The sequence below is a fragment of the Tenrec ecaudatus genome, chromosome 12 (assembly GCF_050624435.1).
Source record: "Tenrec ecaudatus isolate mTenEca1 chromosome 12, mTenEca1.hap1, whole genome shotgun sequence".
Taxonomy (NCBI): domain Eukaryota; kingdom Metazoa; phylum Chordata; class Mammalia; order Afrosoricida; family Tenrecidae; genus Tenrec; species Tenrec ecaudatus.
This window is the reverse complement of record NC_134541.1, coordinates 126,315,066-126,336,455: the sequence shown is the minus strand read 5'-3', so window position 1 is coordinate 126,336,455 and position 21,390 is coordinate 126,315,066. Positions and strand designations below refer to the sequence as shown.

Sequence of the window (21,390 nt, the reverse complement as noted above, 5' to 3'; positions counted from 1 at the left end):
GTCCATCAAGAGGAGCATGCTACCATAAAATGTGTTTGACTCCTTTCTTTTATTCTCTCTCCTGTCTTTCTTATCTTCTATGACTTTAATTTTTATAGAGCATCACCATACATCTGTGCCTTCTGTCCCTTCAGTTGTTGGAGGATGGTTTCCTCTGACATCACCAAGGGTGGTGTGAGGAGCGGGTGACCATGGAGGGCATCTGGACTGGATTCCCAATGGAGATCACTGACCCCTGGGGAACCATGAGGCTGAAGTACCTCTCCACCGGGTCCTGTCTTACTGGCTGAAAGTTGCAGACACTCCCCCCTTGGCTCCCCCTCCCACATATGTATTGGCCTGCCCAACACATGAAGGACACCCCTTCTCCCAGAGAATGCCCTCGGGCCAGCAATACAGGGAGCAGCTGGAGTGTGTGGGCACAAGCTGCATGCGACTTCTAGGGGGTCAAAGAAGATACAGGCAAGGCATCAGGGTCTGCTTCTGTGGTTGATGCGTTTGGATTGCCCACGAGAATTCAGGTGCGGATGTCAGAGGACACATGTGCCTTCCGTGTGGTCTAAAAGGCCCTCCGTGGGGTGACCCCCATTCCCTCTCTGATTTCGTCTGCTCTATTGGTCTTGTTCCTTTCTCACAATATGCCAAGTAGTTTCAGAACCTCCTGACCTTTCCCTTGCTGTTCCCGAGGCCTGGAACGTTCTCCCTGGGCTGTGGAGCTGACTAGCTCCTTCCCCACCTTCAACTCTCGGCTTCAGTGAGTGGCCCGGGGACAGGGTCTGGCTAGCGGGTTAAAGTGCAATCTTCCTCTGCTTCTCTGACTCAGTCCTCTAGCTCGTTCTTCTTAGGCCCCCTCCTGCTTTTCTGACTCCGCCCTTCTTTGACTGGACAAACATCCATCCAGCACCGAGCACACTGTTCCAAACAGTGGAAGCCCGCAGCAAAATGAGCATGGTCTCTGTTCTCGGGGAGCTTGCGTCCCAGTGTACGAAGGAAGCCACAAATCAGCAGCAAGCTAACCCTCATTGCAACAGTGATAAGCACTAGGCAGGGACTAGAAAGGTATTGTGGGGGTGGGAACAGGAGGAGCCCTGGTGGCATAATGGTTACAGGCTGGGCTGCTAACTGCAAGGTCAGCAGTTTGAAATCACCAGGGCTTTGTACACCTGTAAAGAATTAGTCTCAAAAACACACAGGGACAGTTCCACTCTGTCTTATAAGGTCACTATGAATCTGGATCGGCTTGGCAGTCCACCTCAAGACTGGTTTTTGGTTTGAGTAGGGTGGAAATCGGGGGTAGGGCAGCTTTCCTTGGCTGGTTAGGGAAGGCCCCATTCGTCCATCACACTTGTCTAGCACCAGTTCTCTTACGAGATGGCCCTAAGTCCCAGCTCTGCTGGGACACAGCTCAGGCATCACCTCTTCTGGGGAGCTTGCCTGGACTCCTAATCTGGTTAGGAGCCTCCTTCAGGCGTCCGCAGTGCCCTGTGAGTCCCTGGTTTTGGCCCACGCCAAACACTGGGTTTGGGCCAGGCCAGGTGTCATCTGCTTAGGCAGGATTGCTCACACATGACTCTGCACACCAGTGAGTAACAGGTAGGCCAACAGGGGAAATGAGCCATGGCTCTGGGCAGGGCTACTTGCTTGCCTTCTGAGCAATTCCCACACATTTGGCTGCTCCCTGCAGTCCGGAGGGTGGGCGTCAAGGATGGGGATAAGCTGCAGCTGTGTCTACAGGAAACCTACAGGCTATCGGAGATGGGGTGCCCAGATCCAAGGAGTGGGTAAACGGGCACTCTGGGTGGTGCCCTGAGGAGCTCTGGTGAGGGTAGTGGTTATGCATTGGGCCGAAAAGGACAAGTCAGCAGTTCAAACCACCAGCTGTTCCGCAGGAGAAGAAGGGGGCTTTGTACTCTGGTAATGAGTTCCAGTCTCAGAAACCCACAGAGGTACTGGATGGCGGTGAGTTTGGTTTGGTTGAGTGCCTGAGGGGACCCAAAGGGCCAAGGCTGCAGGCTCTGCCTCCCACCACAGGCAGTGACTTAGATCTGGGGACCCAGCCAACCCCACGGGGCGGGGCGTGCAGACTGGGAGCCCTCGACCGCGCAGTCAGAGACACAGCCCCAGCGAAGCGTGGAAGGTGTTTATGTAGGTAGAAAAAGGTGCACAGAATGGTGAGGGCTCAGGGACGTCCCGTCTTGACCTTGGACTTGTCGGAAAGGCCAGCTCCCCCAGCCTCCTCTGGGATGGAATCCAATTCCAGTGGGCCCTCCCCTAAGGGGGTGCAGGGGCGGAGTCTCCCCACTGAGTGCGGCCTTACAGGGGAACGGAGGCTCTGGGGGAAGGCCAAGCTCCAGGAGCCGGGCCGGGGGTGGGGGGTGTCTGTGCGGACCTGGGGGTCTCGGGGAGCCCAGGGCGGTCAGCCGAAGAGCTTGAGGAAGCAGGGCTGGCAGTAGGGCTTGCCGGCACGCTCCTGGAAGGAGCCCTTGGTGAGCGGGCGCAGGCAGAAGGTGCAGGTGAAGTGGTCCGGGTGGAAGCGGCGTCCCAGGGCCGACACGCAGCGCCCCGTGACGGGGAGGCCACACGTGGCGCACAGCGAGCCGCGCCGCGCGTGGAAATGGTTCTCGCACAGCGGGCGACCCTCGTGCTCGTAAAAGCTGCCTCCTGAGAAGGGCGCGAAGCATTCCTGGGGGCGGGAAGGTGACGCCGGGGAAAGGAAGTCAGCAGCCGGCCCCGCGCCCTCCACCGCGGGAGCCCAGCCCTAGGTAGCCGGCCGCCGGGGGCGTGGCCCCGGGCCCGGAGCGACTCAGACACGCCCCTCCCCGACGCGTGGCCCCGCCCCCAGCGACCCAGCCGGCCGCGGCCCCGCCCCCCAGCGATCCAGCACGTGGAGGCCCCGCCCCCGCCGGCCGCGGCCCCGCCCCCCGGCTGGCGCACCCTGCAGACGAAGCAGTCCGGGTGCCAGAGCGCGCTGAGCGCCGAGATGTAGTTATCCAAGATGGGGCCCTGGCAGCCCTGGCAGCGCGGCGCGAACAGCTGCAGGAAGTCTCGGCGACAGTAGGGGCGGCCCTCCCGCTCGTGGAAACCTGGGGGCGGGGAGCGAGTGGACGCAGAGAAGTGGGTGTGGGGGGCGGTGTGCAGCCGGACTGAGACCCGGCAGCCCGAGAGACCCTGCCAGTGACCCGTGGGCGGGCGCTGCGGGGCCTGGAGACTCGCCCACAGGACAGGAGAGCGAGGGGTCAAGGGAGACCGGCAAAATTCACAGGCGAGGCCTCCGGAGCCGGCGGGCTCCGAGGGGGCCAGGCTGATGAGGGGGGCGCGCAGCTTCACAGGCAGGAGCCGAACTCTCACCCTCATCCCCGAAGGGCTCCCTGCAGCTGACGCAGCAGAAGTGCTCCGGGTGCCAGTGGGTGCCCAAGGCCGTAACCATTTTCTGCGGAGAACGAAAGAGGACTTGCAGTGTGGACCTCCTCACCTCCCCTTCCAACTGGGACTTGGGTGGCTGGGCTGAACAGCAGGGGACTTGGGGGATCCAAGGTGCATTGGCCAAAGGGTAACGGTAGGGGGCAGGCAGGGGAGGGGTGAGTGGCGGTGGTCACAGAAACTAGTGGCAGGCAGGCAGGCGGGCAGCTAGCGACGAGGCCCATCCACAGGTGCCTTGAGACAAGGTGTGGGCGGCGAGGCCAGGTGGGGCTCACGTGTTGGATGGGCTGGTTGCAGAGGCCGCATCTTGGCGAGAAGCGCTCAAAGTAGCACTCGGGGCAGAAGGGAGCCCCATCCTTCTCAAAGAAGCTGCTGCCCCCTAGGGCCGTGGAACAGCCACCGCAGACGAAGTGGTCTGGGTGCCAAGCGCGACCCAGCGCCGTCACCACCTGCAGGTTGGGAAGATTGCCTGGGTCGGAGGGGGCCTTGGGCTGCCACAGGCTAAGTAAGCTGAGTGTGGTGAGGTGCTTGCTTTCTCAGTCGTATCTCTGAGAGGTCGGAGAAGAAGAATCGAGGGTCCACCATGGGGAAAGCCACTTGGAAGTCCTACAGGCTCAAAGGATGGGGCCGCATGCCATGTCTGTGAGCTCAGCTCCAGCGGGGTCTTTTAGAGTGAGCAGTAAACATGTCTGAATGCGTTTTAAAATCAGAAGATGAGAGGAACAAAAAGAAACACAATATGTTGTTAGTTGCCTTCAAGTTGGCTCTGATGCATATGTATAACAGAATGAAACACTGCCCGGCCCCGGGCATCCTCACGGTTCTTATGGTTCAGCCTATTGTGGCCGGGACTGTGTCAATCCACATCCTTAGTGATCTTCCTCTGTTTCGCTGCCCCTCCACTTTACCATGAACATTAATATAGTCATCTTCCTGTTCACACAGTCATCAGAAAGATGAACAGATTACTATGCATGGTAAAGTGAGGGTCTGTGAAGAAGAGGCCACATATTGGCGAGAATTATTTAAGTATCACGGTATGTTGTGTTAGACCAGGTAGACTAGAGAAACAAACCCAGAAGACTCGTATTCTTTCCAGAAAACAACCCAGTAAACCGCATGGCCGTATCTGACCTCTGGCTAGCCGCAGAAGAACCCCCACGAGGCAGAGGTCAAACAAGCATCCACTCTGCATCCCTATGAATTCGTTTCTCTAGTCTATCCAGACGAACACATGCATGTGGGAAAGAACTCAAGAAGGCAAGACTCCCAAAGGTCCACGGAAGTCGGAATGTTGCCCTGCTTTGCTAACACTGGGAATTCTGGGATAGGTACTTATCTGGCAGGAGGATCTTGGCCACTGGCGCCATTCTTGTCACTGGTATCTGCCCCGTCAAGCCACGAAAAGCGTTGATGTAATGATTAAAGGAGTCCGGTTGCTTTTGTAAAGGGACTAACAGTGCCCGGGAGCCCTGGCGCTATAGTGGTTACTGCCCCACTGGGTCAGCAGTTTGAAACCAACAGGCCGCTCTATGAGAGAAAGATGAAGCCTTACTCCCCTAAAGCGCTACATCCTCAGAAACCCACAGGGGCCGTTCTGCCCTGTCTCGGAGGGCCGCTACGAGTGAGATTGAGGAGCACAGTGCCTGGCACAGGGTAGGCCCACGATCAACTGGCATTCTCACCTTGCCACATACTGGCTCTGTGACTCAACACCCCAGACGTGTCCTCCACAGAACATAACGATTGAGTTATTCGTTTAGAGAGAACAGCACACGGTCTAGAGCTCAGTAAAGGTAGGCCTGTGACTATCTGTCCCCTTCCATGGGGCCCCACTTACCTGCCCAGCAATGGGCTTATTGCAGGAGCCACAGAGGCCCTTGGCCTGGGTGGGAACCCCACGGCGGCTGAGGTCCGACTGCAGTAGCCCCAGCATGGTGTCTAAGCTGCCCTTATTGGCTGGTCCTGGCGGGGACTGGGAGCCCTCGTTCACGGCACTTGACCCCGGAGGCTGTGTTGGCCCGGAGGCTGGAAGCTGTACCAAGCAAGGTCCGAGAGTTGAATCGGCTAAGGGCGGGCTGGAGAGCCCTACAAGGACACTGGCCCACCCTCCTGCCTGACTCACATGGTTCTGGACACGGAAGTCAGACAGGGAGGCCATCAGCCTGTCCAGCTCCAGGGTTGCTGATGTGGCCGAAGGCTTTGCCAGGGCAGAGGATGGGCTGGAGGGGCTGGAAAGACACGTGTGTGTGTGTGTGTGTGTGTGTGTGTGTGTGAGCTCGGGGCCTCCCCAGTGCTCCCTTCAGTCACTCAAGTGTCTTGGGCTGGTCACCCCCCCCTGCCCCTCTCAGCCCTGACAACAATACCACACTCACATGCTGGGCCTTTTCTTATTATCAGCTGGGTCCTCTTTCGGCTCCCCCGCAGCTGTTTTGCTGGTTGGGAACTGAGACATAATTTCATCTGGAGAGAGGAGAGAAGGGGACCTAGACACGGCGGTCATCCATGCGCCATCCCCACCCCTCTACTTCCAATTAATGCTTTAGCAGTTACTCTGTCCTTCTCCCCTGCCCACCTCACTCACGCCCATCGAAGCCTGGCTCAGTAACCCTACTACCTGTGATGTTGAATTGGGTGGCATTAAGTTCCTGGAGCAATCGGTCCAGCTCGCAGAGCCCAGTGCCCAAGACGCCGCTGGAAGAGGAGAACGGAGGGGCCGCGGAGGCCGCAGACTTTGGGGATCGAGGCTTGCACACCGTACTGGAAAACAGGTGGGAGCCTGGGCTCAGGGTTGGGGAATCCAAGCCCCTCCAACCGGGGTCCTCATTCTCCCCAGCTCCCGGGTCCCTCACCTGTACAGATGGTCCTTGTCCCCAGACACACCCGAAGACTCCCCAGGCCCTGCCTACAGAGAAGAGACACACGGGTGGGATGCCAGCCCCGTAGAGCAGGCCAAGCCTGGCCCCAGTGGCCGCCTTAGTCCTCACCATTTGACCTCACCTGGGTGCGATGCTCGTAGGACAGGGGAGGGGTGAGTGGCTCAGGGGGCCGGTCTTTGGAAGGCCCTGACCTCGGCATGTGTGAGGTGGTGGTCTCCAGGTCAGAAAGCAGGGCATCTGTCGGAAAGAGGAGCCAGGGTCAGAGGTCGGGGGGGGGGGTCAAGATTGGGGTATTCTGGGGTAGAGGCTGTGTTGAAAGCCGCCAGGAATTAGAAGGCTCAGACCAAGCCCTCAGGAATGAGAGGCTAAGGAAGGGCTCTCCGTGGGCTGGGCTTGGGAAAAACAGAAGTCAGTGTGCCTGGCAGGGGTCAAGTATCTGAAGGGTCAGGCAACCACAGTCAAGTGGAAGGGCAGCAAGGAGCCCTTCTGGCAGGCACAGCCTGGGATTCCTCTGATTTCCCTCCATCTTCCCAGACAGCGTTCAAAATGAACTTTCTCAAGCCAAGCTGGGCTCCATCCCACATTGCTCAACTGGCCATTTGCCGGGTACCCAGCTTTCGGATTGGATTCCCATCTCTAGCACATCCGTCCATTTCTGACCCCCAGCAGAATCAGGACCCTCCTCTGGTCCTGGCCCCCCCTCCAGGGCCCTCTGGGTCCCACGTTCTGCTCCTCCTTGGCGAGTCGCCTTCTGATTGGTCTCTTCCCCAAAGGCCAGTGTCCCATGCCCCTTCCAGAAGCGCACCCTCTGCCGGGTTCTTTCTGGGCAGGCGCTGCGCCCCAAACCCAGCTTATTAGGAGGACTGGAAGCCCAGGTCCTCTTTACCGCGCTCCCCCCCCCCAAAAAAAAGATATCCCTTCCTCCCCCTCCCCCTGCTCCTCCAGAGCTGGGTTCTTTTAACCATTTCCTTTCCAGAACCCCGAAGTCCTTGCCCCTTATCACTCCTCGCTCGCTTGCTCGCTTGCACTACTTGATTAACTCTTCCCTTTCCCAAACCCTGCAGAAGTCCATGTCGCGCTCTGCCGCTCGCCCACTTTCCCAGACCCTCCTTCCCAGACTCCGGGCGCTGTCCCTTCACGCCCGTCCGTCCGTCGGTCCGGTTGGAGGAAGGGGGCCAAGGAGGCAGGGAGGAGGAGGGCGCGGCCGGCCGGGAGAGGCAGGAAGGGAGACGTGGAGTCGGACGGCCGGCAGGCGCGGGCAGAGCGGAGCGGGAGTGAGAAGCCAGGAGGCGGGGATGGGGAGGCGGAGGGAGTGCGCGGGGCTCCTGGGAAAGCGGGCCCAGGCGGCTCGCGAGGGGCTGGGGGCGAAGGGACCGGGACCCCACTCACCGAGGTCCTCCATGGCGGGGCGTGGGCCAGCTGCGCGGGGCGAGCAGGGCGGGGGCCGTGTCCGGTGGGGGCGGGGGCAGGGGGACGTCCGGGAGCTGGAGGCCCGGCTGTGACCATGTAAGGAAGCGGGGACCCGCTGGGATGGGGATGAACGAGGGAACGGGGTAGGGGTGTGGGAGGGAGGGAGGGAAGAAAGCCGGGGCCCACCCAGGCCCAGTCGCTGGCCTGCCACAGAGGCGGCCACACCCCAGCCTTGGCCTCCGCTGCAGGGATCCCTAGGCGATTGGCCAGGAGTGGAGACTTGGCTCTTCTAAACCAAGTCCTGGAACCCTGCCCAGTGAGACTCTCAGACACAGGGACCCCTGGGGAGATGTCTCCCACCCCCACCCCCAAAGTCAGGCTGGAGTCCTACAAAGAGCCTCCTACTACTACCCAGATCCGCACTGATAAACTTGTCCCAGAGAATTTTCTGGTTGGAGCGCTGGAGCGATGTGTTCAAAGGGTCAGTTCCCAAGTGCAGAGACCCTGCTGGATCACCACAGAAATCCAGCTCTCAAAAGACACCCGACACGCACAAAGAACTCCCTGTGATCCGGACACGGGAAACCCACCCCTGGACGCCAAGACTTGGAAAGAGGTATGCAGACAGGGGTCAACGGACACCCAGACTCACGTCCCAGGGAGTTTTGACGGCAACCCAGCCCTGCCCCAAGACACTGGACACAGGAAAACACACAGAGGGTGCCCTGAACAAAAACCCCGAGGGCTCACGAGACTGCAGGCAGGGATGGACACAATTGTGCTGTTGTGCATGGGTTAGACAGTCCTGAGCCCTAGGACAGTGAGCCTCAAGCCAACAGCAAACTAGAACCACCCAGAAAACTAACAAGCAAAGAAACAAAACCATGCTGCCCGGGACCATCCCCTATGTACAATTTGATCAGAATGGGCTTAGGCATTTGTGGTGGTTATGCATACTGTGTGGTACTTACATCATCTGGTATCAATTTGAGAAGGGGTGGAGTCTAGCCTGTCAATCAGGTCACAGCTAAATGGCCTCATTTGGAGCTGCGAAGGAGATAAATAACTTACTGGAGGCAGGGCATCTGTCCCTGCGAGACATTCCTGTTGACAAGACACATGGAGCTATGCTAGAGCCCTGGAGCTGGAGGAGCCACGGGGAGCCCCATGCCAATGCTGTGAAACTTACACCACCACCGGATCCGTGAGACTTTTTTTTTTTCCTGTAAGACTTTCCACCCACTGGCCTATGATCTTCCTGCACCCGGCATCATTGCATGTGTTGCGCAAGTCTAAATAGGAATAGATATTGGACATAGGAGCTAATATCAGACTTATGGACCATTTTCTCAATATTCAATTGTTCTTGTACAAAGCTCTTTCTTATACACCTGAGTGTCTGAATTTCTCTAGTCAACCCAGACTAACACACACACATATATACATGTGTATAGATGCAGTTTATTTGTTATTGAGAATATACATGGCAGAACAATTACCAGTTCATGTTTCTACATGGGCATTTCCGCAACACCGAGATTACATCCTTCCAGGCGAGCAGCTGTCCTATCCCCCTCGGGTTATCTCTTTCCAGTTCATGGAAAACTTGCTGCCCCTAGGTCCCTGCTTAATCTCTCTAGCTGTCGCTCGGATCCTAGATACATAGAAAGGTCTTAAAAGAGCACACTCTCAAGGCAAAGTCTTTACCAGCTAAGCAAATGTTTGGTTTTTGGAAGACTTCTTTAGATATTTTTGGCTTAAGGTTTAAACAGTCTCTTGGGACAGGTGTTGGAAGTGCTCATCCAGCCTGGATGGTTCAAGAACATCTTGAGAATGTGACATTCTCTTCTGCACGGCCCCCCCCCCCTTTGATCAGGATTCATCAAAATGTTTGGCCGTGGTCGCCATCTAGTTCTCCGTGTCTCATAGCAACGGCGGTCTTCCCGTTATTCAGGGTGCTCATTACCAGCGCATCCCACTTCCTCCTCCTATGGCAAGCTCTTGAAGATCCTAAGCGAGACACACAGTGAACTAGCGGATGGAAGCACTAAGCAATGTCATGAGGTCAACTTACTGGGATGTCCCATGATCCATGGCCCCAAACCTCCAGCCAAGAAACCACATCCTGCGAGGTTGGACATTAGCGGCCTTGGTGGTTAGTGTCTCCCCTTTGGGTCACTGATGGAAACATCTACCGTGCCCTACTGGCCCATCCAACTTTTCCCAGGCGCAGTTTATGGAAAAGCAGTGTTGCTCGGTGAGATTTTTCCCATCCCTGTCAGTGGAACTTCAGGATTCCTAAAAAAATGAGTCACCCTCCTGCCTTCCCTCTGGTAATCACTAAGGAACTTGGGTCTCTCTACAGTTGTCTGTTCCTGCTACAGGAGGGCCTGTCTGTCCTACGGGTTTGATAGATTTCACGCAGCATCATGGCTTCAAGCCTGACCCACGTTGTTAGCAGGCACTCAATACGCAGTGCCTAGCACCTTGCAGGTTGGTTGTACCATGTCTTGGTGGCACTGGGGCTGCTTCCACCTTTGGGCTGTTGTGAGGGCTGCCACGGGCACTGGTGTGTGCACGTCTCGTTTGGGGTCTCCTCTCGAGCCTGCTGGGTGGGCACGAGGAGTGAAGCTGCAGGGGCTGCAGGAGCCAGTCCATGGAAACCGGCAGGTTTGGTAGCGGTCAGCAAGAAAAGGGGAAGCCGCTCAGTGATAGGCTAACAGCGCACCAGCGATAGCGGGCTTCTGTGGGCGTACCGGAGTGTCTGGTGCACATCGGGGCACTAGGAGTGGGAATGGAGACAGCCCCGGACAACACATGGCTCACTTTGTGTCTGTTGTGGTTTTGCGGAACCACACACCCTTTTCAACGGCAGCTCGTTTGCGTTGACTCCGCCCCCTGCACCTTTCCCCACATCCTTGCCAACATTTCTCAGCTGGGTTGGGCTGGGTTTTGAATCGTGGCCGTCCCAGGGGGGAATGAGCGTGGCACCTCCTTGGGGCCTGGACTAGCATCTCCCTGATGCCTGTTTGCACGTGTGCTTTGAGGAGCAGGCCTGCAAGTCCTCGGCCCAGTTCACGTCTCGGTTTGTGTTGTTAGGTATATTTAGCGTTTCTGTAGGGTTTTTTTTTGCATTTGGAGTTTTTGAAGGCTCACTGGGTGGTTCTAGCACAAATCCCTGAAAGCCAGAGGCCTGCACAAATAAACACCCAGAGAAGTAGAGACAGCGAGCGCCAACCTCTGTTCCCCAGGGCACAGCAGCCAGCCATGCAGTAGGACATCAGACTGCTACTCAGGTGGCTGGGGGCCCTGAGAACCGAGTGATGGAGAACCTACCCTGGGGAACAAAGCAGGAGTCCTCCCTCATCTGAATAACCTGCCCAGAGCTCTGGCTCACTCTGGGCATGATCTCAGCACCACCAGGAACACAGCAGATGCCAGGACACTGGGCCCGAGATGAGAACAGCCCTACTAATGACAAAGGACAGCCAAACAAGACCAACACCAATTCTGGACACCCATCTCCACTTCCGCAATCCACTCGGCAGCACCATCTCAGCCGTGGGCCCTCTGGGGTGCTGTCTGAGCATTGCTGCCCTGGGAGCAGAAAGCAGCCCTAGCCTAGGGAGAAGCCTGGGAACTCTGCTATCCCACCTGGGGCTCCAGGGACCAATGCGTGATGGCTTAAAAGGCTCCTACATGCCGCGCGTGGACTCGGTTCAGCCAGAGACCACGGCTGGCTGCGGCTTGCCGGTGGAAGGCAGGAGGGGCTCCTTCAGAGAAGCAAGTGGAGACACTAACATGATGGGGTATCTGACTCCAGAACCTTTTAATCTCACCTCGAGAGTGGGCCTGGCTACTCGCCATCTCTTGGGCCGCAAGACCAGGCCCTGGCCTCGCTTCTCATTCCTGGGCCTTTGCATCCCAGCATCTGCTCCCGTTCCAGCTGCCCAGCTCACCAGGTCGTGAGCCCTTCCCTGTCACCACTAGGAGGGAGGACTCCCCACAGCTGCTCTGTCTGCGAGTCCCCTCCCAAGGAACATCAACAGTCTGCACCAGGACCCTTGCCCCCTGCCTCAGCGTCCATCACCACAGCCAACAAGGCTTCAGTCAGTGGCCCGGCCTCTTCACCTGCTGCCCCCACAAGCTCCATCAGGGCCAGGGCCCGTTTCCGCAGGCACCGTCCTGGCTCCAGAGTCCAGCGGGCACAATGGGCAGCCAGCCGGGGCCGGCCCAGGCGGAATACTTCCCCCACAGACTCTGGGCCACCCTGAGGCCCCAGGTGGACCCGGCCCACAGCCTCTTCCAGCTCCTCCTCTAGGCCAGGCAGCAGAAAACGGCCAGCAGCCTCCAGGGCCTCTTCGGCCTCGGAGCCGAGCAAGGGCTGGCCTGGCGGTGGCACAGGTCCCCGAGCAGCCCCACAACCCCGGCAGCCATGCAGATGGTGCAGGACGGGCCAGGCTGCACTGGGGGACAGCCCCCGGAGGGGCACCAGGTCCAGCTGGGCTTCAGCAAAGCTGCCAGCGAGCAGGGCCCGGAAGAACGGGGATGCGGTAGCTGATGTGGCCCGCTGGGCTGGGAGCCGAAGGCCCGAGTCCAGTAGGAAGTGCAAGTCGGGAGTGGGGCCTGGGGCTGGGGTGGGGCCTAGCAGAGGCTCATAGTGGCAAGGGGTGGGCAGGTCCAGGTTCCAGGGGGATGTGAGCGCGAGGGTTGGGCTCTCAGCTGGTGACACCAGGCTACGGAGACAGGAGAGGGAGTCTGCGACAAACACGAAGAAGAGTGGGCTTGGGGCCGGCTGAGTCAGCGCTGCAAGGAGGAGTCGGAGGCCACCCTGGTCCAGAAGGAGCCGGCGCCACAGAGAGGGCTTCCTGAGGGGGAGGAAAAACTTTCAGGAGTAGGAAGGGGCGAGGCTGGGGGACAGCAGTATGGTCCCTCCCCCTGTGGTTCCCTGCCACCCCCCCCCCCAGGCAGCCAGCACACCCTGCTGACCGGCAGATGAAGGGAAGGGTCAGCGCACAGGCCACGCGGTCCTCTGGGGTCCCGGAGAGCAGCAGGTGGGTGAGTGCGCCCACCCCAAAGGGGGACTCAGCTTGCACAGTCAGGTTCTGCAGCAGCAGCTCCCCTGCAGGGTGGGGTGGGCAGAAAGGGTCAGGTGGGGAGCTGGTGTCCGTCCAGGGCCAGACAGACCCTGAAAGGTAGCAGGGTGACGCTTCAGGACACAGGCAGGAGCGAACTGCAGGTTCTAGCCAGGTGGCATCAGGGTGCTTGAGGGCCTGGATGGAGGTTAAGGGTGAGAACAGGGAGTGGGGTGGCCAGTGTCCGGGGCTGGGCCCCGAGGTCTGAGATGGCCCTGGGAGCTCCGAGCTGTGTTGGAAGGGGCACTGCAGTTGGCATCGTGCCTGCACCTGGGTTCCAGTCACACAATGTGCAGCATCCAGGCCTGAGTTGGGGAGCAGGGGATCTGGGCTCTGAGGTTTAGACAAAGGCCAGGCCACGCGACCTTCCACAGTTTGAGACCTCTTCCCCCACCCCAGGGGCTCGGTTGCTGGGAACGCAGGCTGGGGAGACCATGGACAGAGAGTGTCCGGGAATGACATACCCAATTCTCGGTGCTGGTTGCAGCGGGGGGCCGGCCGGGCCCGAGGTGTGGGCCAGTCGTCGGGAGCGATGCCGAGCACTAGCCAGGCCCGCAGCAGCGCTGCTCCGTAGCTGCGCACGAAGGCCTCCAGGCAGGCCGGGTTGCAGGTGAGGCGTGCCAGGATGCGCAGTGCGCGAGGGTTCGGTGGGCCAGGTGCCCCGGTCACGTAGGCCAGCAGGCCACGCAGCGCCGGCCCAGTCACCAGGGCCCCGCTTGGGTCAGGTGCCTGGGAGAAGCGTGACAGGAGCAGTAGGGCCGGCCCTTCTCGGCCCCATGGCTCCTCAATAGGGGTGGCTGGGCTGTGTCTTGGGGTGCACAGCTTGCGTGGGGTCTGCAGTGATGGGGGACCACCTGTGGCAGGGCTGGAGGGCTCCGGGGTCTCTGGCAGCGGGCAGCGCTCAGGGGACCAGTCCGGGGAGATGTCTCCAGGGCCAGCGGCATAGCCCTCGGAGATGAGCCATGACCTGCCAATGGAGAGACAGGGGGATGAAGTGGGGGGGCGGGGGGCAGGGAGGTGAAAGGAGATGGCACCTAGGGAGAGGGAGTGGCCCCAAGGTGGCAAGGGAGAAAGAATGGCGGATCAAAACCCCCCCCCCCCAACAGTGTTAGGTACCAAGCCGCGCTCTAAAGCCCCTAGAGTTTACAAGAGGCTGCAATCCAGCGGGAGGAAATCCCGGCAGAAGCAAAGCCCACGGCCACCGAATCAAGTCCGCTGCCCGAGACCCTGTGCAGGCTTCCAAGGCCCAAGTCTCGACAGGCACAGACAGCCTCATCTTTCTCTCGAGGGGCGGCTGGTGGCTCTGAACTGCCGCATTTGTGACTAGCAGTCCAGTGCTCCACCGCACGATGAAGACCTGTGCTTTGTGCTGGATGGGCCGGGGGGTGTGGGAAAAGAACGGGGCAGAACAAGCTGGGGCATTTTCGTAAGCGTGGGGACGGGAGCTCCCACCGAGAGGATCACAGAGTCTTGGGGGTTGGGGGGGTCAAGGGAAGCCGGGAGAGGTGTTCTCGGCCGAGGGAACAGCAAGTCAGGGGACTGTGAGGCTCTGGGGGGCTGCCTGGCTGGGAGGAAGCCTGGGTGGTAGTGACTGAGGAGAGGAGAAATCGGCAGTTCACCCACAGGTGGACATTCACTGAGCCCCACTTAGTGCCAGCCAAGGGGCGACGTTGCTGCTGTCACTGCCGTTAGGTGTGGAGTTGGTCCCGACCCACGGCACCCTCTGCACGACAGAAGGAAGCTGCCTGGCCCGGTGCCACCCTCGCCATGGCCCTGTGCTTGCGCCCACGGTCGCAGCCACGGTGCCGGTCCACCTCCTTCAGGGCCTTCCTTTGGTCGCCACCCCTCCAGGCCACCAAGCAGTGATGTCCTGCTCCAGGGACGGGCCTCTCCGGACAACATGTCCAGAGCTCGGGCCGGCCGTCTTTCTTCGCAGACAGGCGTGTCTGTTCTTTTGGCAGTCTGTGGGGCTTTCAATCTTCTTCTCCAGCTCCGTCGCTCCAATGCCCGGATTCTTCTTCAGTCTTCCTTGAAAGGGGAAGACCACGGCTCGGGCCAGGCGTGTCTTAGCCGTCAGAGTAACTCTCCTGATTTCCAACACTCTGAAGAGGTATTGGGCAGAGCTGCTTGACCCCGAACCGAATTTATTCTGACAAGGACTCTGTGGGGTGGGGATGCTCCTGGTCTCCGTGGTACAGAGAGGAACTGGCGGTTCCTGGATGTGAACTGTCCGGCGCAGCCTCGGCCCGTACAGAGTGGCACCAGAGTAGGGCCGTAAGCTCCCGAGCTTGTGGTTCTAGCCAGTGGCCATGGTGCCTATCAGAAACTGGACCTGGGTTCCAGAGTTCAGAGGTTGCTGCCAGGACAAAGGACGAGTCCAGGGGCGAGGGGATGTGCTGAACGGGGAGGCTGGGAGCCCGAGAAGGGGGTCCTGGGGGCGTAGCTGGGGAAGCAATGAGCCTAACGGCACAAGGTCATTGGTTTGAGACCCTGCGTGCGTGGCTCTGTGGAGTAAGAGGAGGCTGTTTGCTTCTGCGAAGACTTATAGACTCAGAAACCCCTAGAGTAAGGTGACCAGACGTCCTGATTTTTAACAATTTTCCCCGCATCCCGTGCGTTTTAAAAGCCCCAATTTTTGGATAGAATGCACAAGCTAGTGCATGTGGTTTTCGGCTCCCACGTGGCTATTTTGCCAGGATATGAGTTTTATCAATGGTGTTGCTTTCCCAATGTTAACATCTGGTCACTTTACCCTACAGGGTCACGTGCTAAGAGTTGAAATCAATTCCGTGGCAGGCCGCATCGCAGCTTGGGAAAGGAGTCATGGCAGGCAAAAACAAGGAATTAGGAGACAGGGGCTGATAAAAATCACCAAGTTTCCCTGAAAACATAATCCAAGACTAAAAAAAAAAAGTCAATAGAAACCCCGACAGGATTGGCGGGGGTGGGGGCGCCGGGAAGAGATCGGGGACTAGTGACGAGGGTCAGAGCAGACACAAAACCAAACCCGGAGCACTGCCCACCCTCCCGGGGCCCGAGGGAGGGCTCACTTGAGGCTCCGGAAGCTTCCAGCCTCTACCCGCTCAGGGGTCCGCTCCTCAGGGAAGTCCCAAGAAGCAGCTTCCCTTCCCTCTTCTTCCTCGTCTCCGGCCTCTCCGCACAGCTGCCCGGCCAGGAGGGGTACAAGCCCCAGGGCCTGCAGCCGGCCCAGGGCCCCTGTATCGTAGAGGAAGCCCACGAGGGCGACCACCACACGCGGGTGCCAGGGTTGGGCCCGGGAGTCACGGAGCAAGCCCATCAGCAGCTCCAGGCCACCGGCGTCCCGCAGCCGGGCCCGGTTGATGGCCTCCCTGCAGAGCAGACAGATGGCCCGCACCAGGGGCTGCTGGGAGGCTGGGCTGGCCCCGTTGGAGCCCCGGCGCCGCCGAAGCTCTCCGAGCAGCACCTCTACGCCCCCAGCGTTGCCCAGCGCGGGCCGGACCAGGCCTTGGGCGCACAGGTTGGCCAGGGTCAGGATGGTGGCTTCACGTACGGCCCGCTTAGGATGAGAGGCCAGGCTGACGAGGGGGCCCAGCCCACCACCCAGGCTCAGCTGCTCAGCACAGGTCCGGGAGCAGCCTCGGCTCAGCTCCAGGAGGGCACGGACCAGGGCGGAAGTCAGCGTGAGGTCTGGGGTGGTGGCCAGGAGCTCAGCCAGCGGTCGGACCGCTCCTTGCTGTGCCAGGGACAGGCGGTGCTGGGGGCTGTCGGCCAGGTTGCGGAGAGCACGCACCACACTCTGGAGACACTTGGAGTCCTTGCAGGCTGCCAGGCTCTCAAGGAGCAGGGGGACCCCACCTGGAGGGGAGGGTTGGGGGGATCAGAGAGGGAGCACAGGCATGTGCCCAAGCCCCTCGCCTACCCAGAGCCAGAGCCCGACCCACCCGCCCAGCCTGCTCACCAGCAGAGTGGATGTCCCGACAGCTCTCGGGCTCCATGGCCAAGTTCCCCAGTGCACGCGCTGTCCGGTTCTGGATACTGTCTGTCTTCACACACTGAAGAATGGTCACTGTAGGGGGGGCGGGGCTTAGTTCTCTCATCAGTCCTCCCAAGGGGACACCAAGGGCAAATGGCCGAACACAATCCTCAAAGTCTGTACCCTACTTTGGTGGAGTAGTGACTGGGCTTATGAGTAGCCATCTAGGGGCCAACTAATGGTCTCTCCCTGTCCAGAGGGCAGAAAAGTGACTACCTGCAAAGACACAGGGAAACAGTCGGTCCTCTGGATGAATGGACCCTGGGGACACCCAATAACCAGGAGACCAGAAGCACGGCACGGCGCCCGCTACCAAGAGAGACTGCACTAGAGCAGCGGTTCTCAGCCTTCCTCCTGCTGCGACCCTGTCATGTGGTGGTGACCCCAACCAGAACATTCTTTTCTTCTTTTTTTGAAAAGGAAGACGGCAGACCGGAAAAGGGACTTGAGAAGGGAGGGACCGAGCCAGGCAACTCATCGCGACCGCCGACGAGGGCCCCGGACGCGGGGACATGCCCCCACCTCCTCCTGAGCACCACCTTTCCGGGAAGACCCGTCGCCTTCCCCCTCCGCAACCACCACCACCGCCTCCACCTCCACCATCCATAACACTATTTTCACTGCTACTTCATCACTGTCATTTTGCTACTGTTATGAATGGGGTAACGCCTGTGAAAGGGTCATTCTACCCCCAAAGGGGTCTTGACCCACAGGTTGAGAACCGCTGTCCTAGCGGGTCCTGGCTAGAAGGGAAGAGAGAGTGGAATAAGTCCCATCATGAGAAAGACCAGGCCAACAGACTGGTGGAACCTGAGACCATCCGTGTCACCCTTCCGGCCTGCAACTGAACTCAGCCTCCTGGCCCCATTTCCAGCCACACACAGACAGGACCCCAAGGACATACCGTATATACTTGAGTAAAAGCCGACCCGAATATCAGGCGAGGCACCTAATTTCACTACAAACTGCATAAAAAATGTGCTGAAAAACGCGGTTTATACACGAGTACATACGGTACTAACACTGCGAAGGTTTGAACACCTTAGAGTCATAGGCCTTTTGGGATCAAGGAGGCAGCATTCACCGGAGGACAAAGTTCAGAAGACTCAGGAGACGAGGAGGACAGGAGCCAGGGCACGAGGGGAGTAGGCAGGCCAGGCCAGCTTCCACTGGAGTGGGGGGGGGGGTGATTGTTCAATGTGAAACCGATCATCTGCTCTGTACACCGTCACCTGATGCACAAGCGGACGCTCAACAAAAAAAGGCGAGCCCCCAAGGCTCGGAAGGCTGAAGAGGCAGGCAGGCACTGGCTCGAGAGACAGGGACTGACACTCAGAGCAGGTCCGTCTGGCTGGAGGTTCTCAGACTCCATCACCCTGCACCTGTGGAGCTGGGCGGGTGAGGAGGCTCAGAGGTGAGGTTAGGGGCACCTGCCAAGCTAAGGGATGTGAGGGCTGCAAGGTCCACCACGGTTTAAGAAGGGGAGTGGCCTTGCCATCGAGGGCAAGGGCTGCTACAGGGAAAAGGATTCAGGGTGGGTGTAAGAAAGGGGAGGCGGCTGCTGCATTGACTCAGGTGAGAAAGAACAGCAGCTTGAATCAAGCCAGCTGCCTGCACCGCTCAGCACGCTGACACCAGTCCCTGGGCATATGGTAGAAAAAAAAAAGCATGGATTCACAGATATTTAAAACGCAGAAAAAACAGTAACCGAATGATGTGAGGGTTATATGGGAATACTAAAAATATTCATTTATTTATGTTATCATAAAATACCATTAATTGAGGATGAACTCATGCACTACGACTCTTTATTTGTATTTAAGATCATTTTACTGGGCGCTCTCACGGATCCTCTAACAATCCGCACATCAATTGTCCCAAGCATATTTGCACCTATGTGGCCATCATTACTTCCTAAACATACACCAGGACACGTAACATGCTCAGTTGCCGACTACAGAGACGGAAGTCAGAGTCCACCCTAAAGTGCCTCAGAAGCAAGGCCTGGCTAACTACTTGGGAGAAACTTGCCATTGAAAGCCCATGGGGACACAGTTCCACTGATTCCCCTCCACTCCCCACGAGGTTGCTAAGAGTTGGAACCCACTGTACAAGGGCAGGTTTCTTTCCAAGGGCAGATTTCAATGTGTGTGTCCCGCCTCCCCGTAAACAATTTAGGATCTGGGCGCACTGTGTGCAGATTTCAGACGTGTACCTGCTTCCCTGGATGGGCAAGGCTAACGTTGCAAGAAAAACGGGCCAGGTGTGTTTTCCGGGCTCGCGAGGCTGCCACCAGGCGGCGCCAATCTGGCTCTCCCTGGGAGGAGTTGTTCTTTTGCGCTAATTTTCAAGGACTTGGGGCATCCAGCCCAAGCCTGCGTATTTGCATTTCATTTCGTATCTGAATTTGTATTTCAATGTCTCCCTAATCCAATCTGGAGAAGTATGTTCTCATTTCCCCAGAAGGGGCTCAAAGACAGCACCCACCTGCCTTACTTTCACAGGTGCGTTGTGGGAGAGAAATAGAGGCCGTCTTCTGGCCTCCACCTCACCCACTGGGGTCCTCCAAGGTCGACCACGAAGCTACACGTAGTGGGCATTTAGTATCTACCAAACCCAAACTCAATGCCACCGCGCTGATGCCACTTCATAACGACCCTACAGGGCAGGGTAGACCTGCCCGTGTGTCTCCGAGACCGTGGCTCTTCGCGGGAGTAGAAAGCCCATCTTTCTCCCGCGGAGCGGGCTGGTGGTTTTGAACCGCTGACCTGGCTGCTGGCAGCGCGACGTCACGGAGGCTCGCCGAGCATCACAAATGGAGGACGGGAACGACCTGGGACAGTCACCCTGGGGTCTTTACGAGGCTACATGTGTGCGGTTCTTAACAGATACTACCCAGTTAACGTCTGCAATTATTCCGTGGCAGGGGCGGAGTTCAGGGGAAACTGGGCGCGGGGAGCAACAGTGTGCGCGTGATGCCACTGGGCGGGATAAGCGTGACATCGGGGCGCTGCGACGTCACGGAAGCACGTTTTCCGGGGCCGAGAATAAACTCCGCCCAGCCCCCCGACAGGGCGGGCCGTGCAAGGCCAAGCACTTACCCAGGGAGAGAATGCCGCCGAGCTTGCGCACTTCGGCCCGGCTCGCCCCTTCCGTACAGCAGTTCGCGAGGATGCTGAGGGCCAAGTCCAGAGTCTTGCGCAGGCGCACTGGCGGCGAAGACGTGGCCGACGAGCCCGCGGAGGGGGCGGAGTCCGGAGGGGGGGCGGGCCCAGGAGAAGCCGCCGAGGGGGCGGAGCCGGAGCTTGCCTGGGACGGGGTGGGGCCCGCCGCCGCCGCTCGCCGTAGCAGCGCAAGGAGGGGGCGGAGCCCGCCGCGTGCCCGGAAGCGCTCGATTCCCGCAGCTGCCTTGACGTGGCGCGTGCGGAGCGCTAGGAGCGCACGACCCAAGGGTGTCTCGTTGGTAGCCGAGTCCTTCGTTCCGTCTAGACCCTCCTCGGCCGCCGCCGTGAGCTGCGCGAGGCAGAACGAGAGCGAGTCCGTGGGGGTTGGCTTTGCAGCCGCCATCTTGGCTCGGGCCGAGGCTCCGCCCTCCGCCCCGCCCCCCGCCCCGCCGCCGCCCTAGCGGAGCGGAACTGAGGCAGGGGGCGTGGCCGGGCGCCTCCCCGCTGACGCTTCTTGGGGCGCGCCGTCGAGATGGACCAGCCGGTGGGAAGGGGTAGTCTGGGAACTCCGGTTCTTGCACAGTCTCGGAGAACAAGTCGTAGCTCTCGAAACGTGCGAGCCCAAGGGGCGCCACGCGTGACACGCCTGGTTTAGGACGAACCGGAAACTCGCTCCTGGAGGCCTCTGAGTCGGCCGCCGCCTCGGGAGAACCCGGACAGCTGACCGGGAAGTCTTCGCTCGGTGCCGCTCGGCGTGACAGCTACTTCGCCCTCTAGCTAGCGTGTCCCGGGCAGCGACCGCCTTCCCTCTTTCAGGTGCACTTCGCCCCCGAGCGCTCCCCGGGCCCAGACGTCCCGGGTGACGGCGCCTGAACACCCCAAGCGAGGCGCACAGTGTCAAGTTCCTGACGGCGACCGCGGTTGGGCTGCTCTCCCTCACTCCGGTGAACGAGAGGGTTAAACCCACCGAGACCGTTTGCCGCCGCTTCCTAGAGCGGCGCGGGGGAGGGCGGGGGGCGGGGTGTGTGTCGACGTTTCCGTTTCCGGTACTGAACGCTGGGGTTTTGAGCTTCCTTTCCTCTGAGGGGTGCTAGCAGAGAGAGTTGCTGGTGCAACGCCAGGGAACGGGCGCCCTGTTCTCGCGATGGAGTCGCCTCCAGAGGAAGAGCCCAGTCGGAATGGGAGAACCAGACGTCAGCATGATCCAAGGAAGCCCCGAGGTCTCTCTTCGATTGCAGGGTCCCCCCCGAGGGCCCTACCTGGTCTGCTAGGCAGCGTTTCGTGCCAATGTAGGCTCTGGCCCTGGGAGTCAGACGCCCCAGCCAAGACCTCCTCACCTGCGCGCCTCAAAACTTTTCAGTGCCGCG

The 21,390-nt window shown here is 59.4% G+C and overlaps 2 protein-coding genes across 5 annotated transcripts; both read right to left on the bottom strand.

Moving 5' to 3' along the window:
• Positions 1-2,125: 2,125 nt before the first annotated feature.
• TGFB1I1 (transforming growth factor beta 1 induced transcript 1) lies at positions 2,126-7,839 on the bottom strand. 2 transcript variants are annotated; one of them, XM_075564821.1, is made up of 11 exons: positions 7,689-7,839; positions 6,421-6,536; positions 6,273-6,325; positions 6,038-6,180; positions 5,796-5,883; positions 5,546-5,651; positions 5,261-5,455; positions 3,696-3,869; positions 3,349-3,430; positions 2,935-3,083; positions 2,126-2,683 (listed from the first exon to the last, which is right to left on the bottom strand). In XM_075564821.1, exons 1-11 carry the CDS (start codon positions 7,699-7,701, stop codon positions 2,417-2,419), a joined length of 1,386 nt encoding a protein of 461 aa, XP_075420936.1. In that variant the 5' UTR covers positions 7,702-7,839; the 3' UTR covers positions 2,126-2,416. The 2 variants fall into 2 exon arrangements, with proteins under 2 accessions (XP_075420936.1, XP_075420937.1); XM_075564822.1 differs by lacking the exon at positions 7,689-7,839 and adding an exon at positions 7,293-7,542.
• Positions 7,840-9,150: 1,311 nt separating this feature from the next.
• On the bottom strand, positions 9,151-21,028 carry ARMC5 (armadillo repeat containing 5). Of its 3 annotated transcripts, none has more exons than XM_075564818.1 (6): positions 19,961-21,028; positions 16,785-16,892; positions 15,895-16,681; positions 13,309-13,811; positions 12,699-12,831; positions 9,151-12,577 (listed from the first exon to the last, which is right to left on the bottom strand). In XM_075564818.1, exons 1-6 carry the CDS (start codon positions 20,424-20,426, stop codon positions 11,752-11,754), a joined length of 2,823 nt encoding a protein of 940 aa, XP_075420933.1. In that variant the 5' UTR covers positions 20,427-21,028; the 3' UTR covers positions 9,151-11,751. The 3 variants fall into 3 exon arrangements, with proteins under 3 accessions (XP_075420933.1, XP_075420934.1, XP_075420935.1); XM_075564819.1 differs by lacking the exon at positions 19,961-21,028 and adding an exon at positions 19,628-19,847; XM_075564820.1 differs by lacking the exon at positions 19,961-21,028 and adding an exon at positions 19,347-19,613.
• Positions 21,029-21,390: the final 362 nt, after the last annotated feature.

Excerpts from the sequence above, each read along its gene's own strand:
- TGFB1I1 (XM_075564821.1), bottom strand. Across the intron at positions 6,326-6,420 it reads CCTACGAGCATCGCACCCAG|GCAGGGCCTGGGGAGTCTTC; the intron begins GTGAGGTCAAAT and ends TCTTCTCTGTAG. Across the intron at positions 5,884-6,037 it reads CACCCAATTCAACATCACAG|ATGAAATTATGTCTCAGTTC; the intron begins GTAGTAGGGTTA and ends TCCTCTCTCCAG.
- ARMC5 (XM_075564818.1), bottom strand. The coding sequence starts at position 20,426 with ATGGCGGCTGCAAAGCCAACCCCCACGGACTCGCTCTCGTTCTGCCTC. Across the intron at positions 16,682-16,784 it reads TCGGGACATCCACTCTGCTG|GTGGGGTCCCCCTGCTCCTT; the intron begins GTGAGCAGGCTG and ends CCTCCCCTCCAG. Across the intron at positions 12,832-13,308 it reads CAACCAGCACCGAGAATTGG|GGGAGCTGCTGCTGCAGAAC; the intron begins GTATGTCATTCC and ends CCCACCCTGCAG.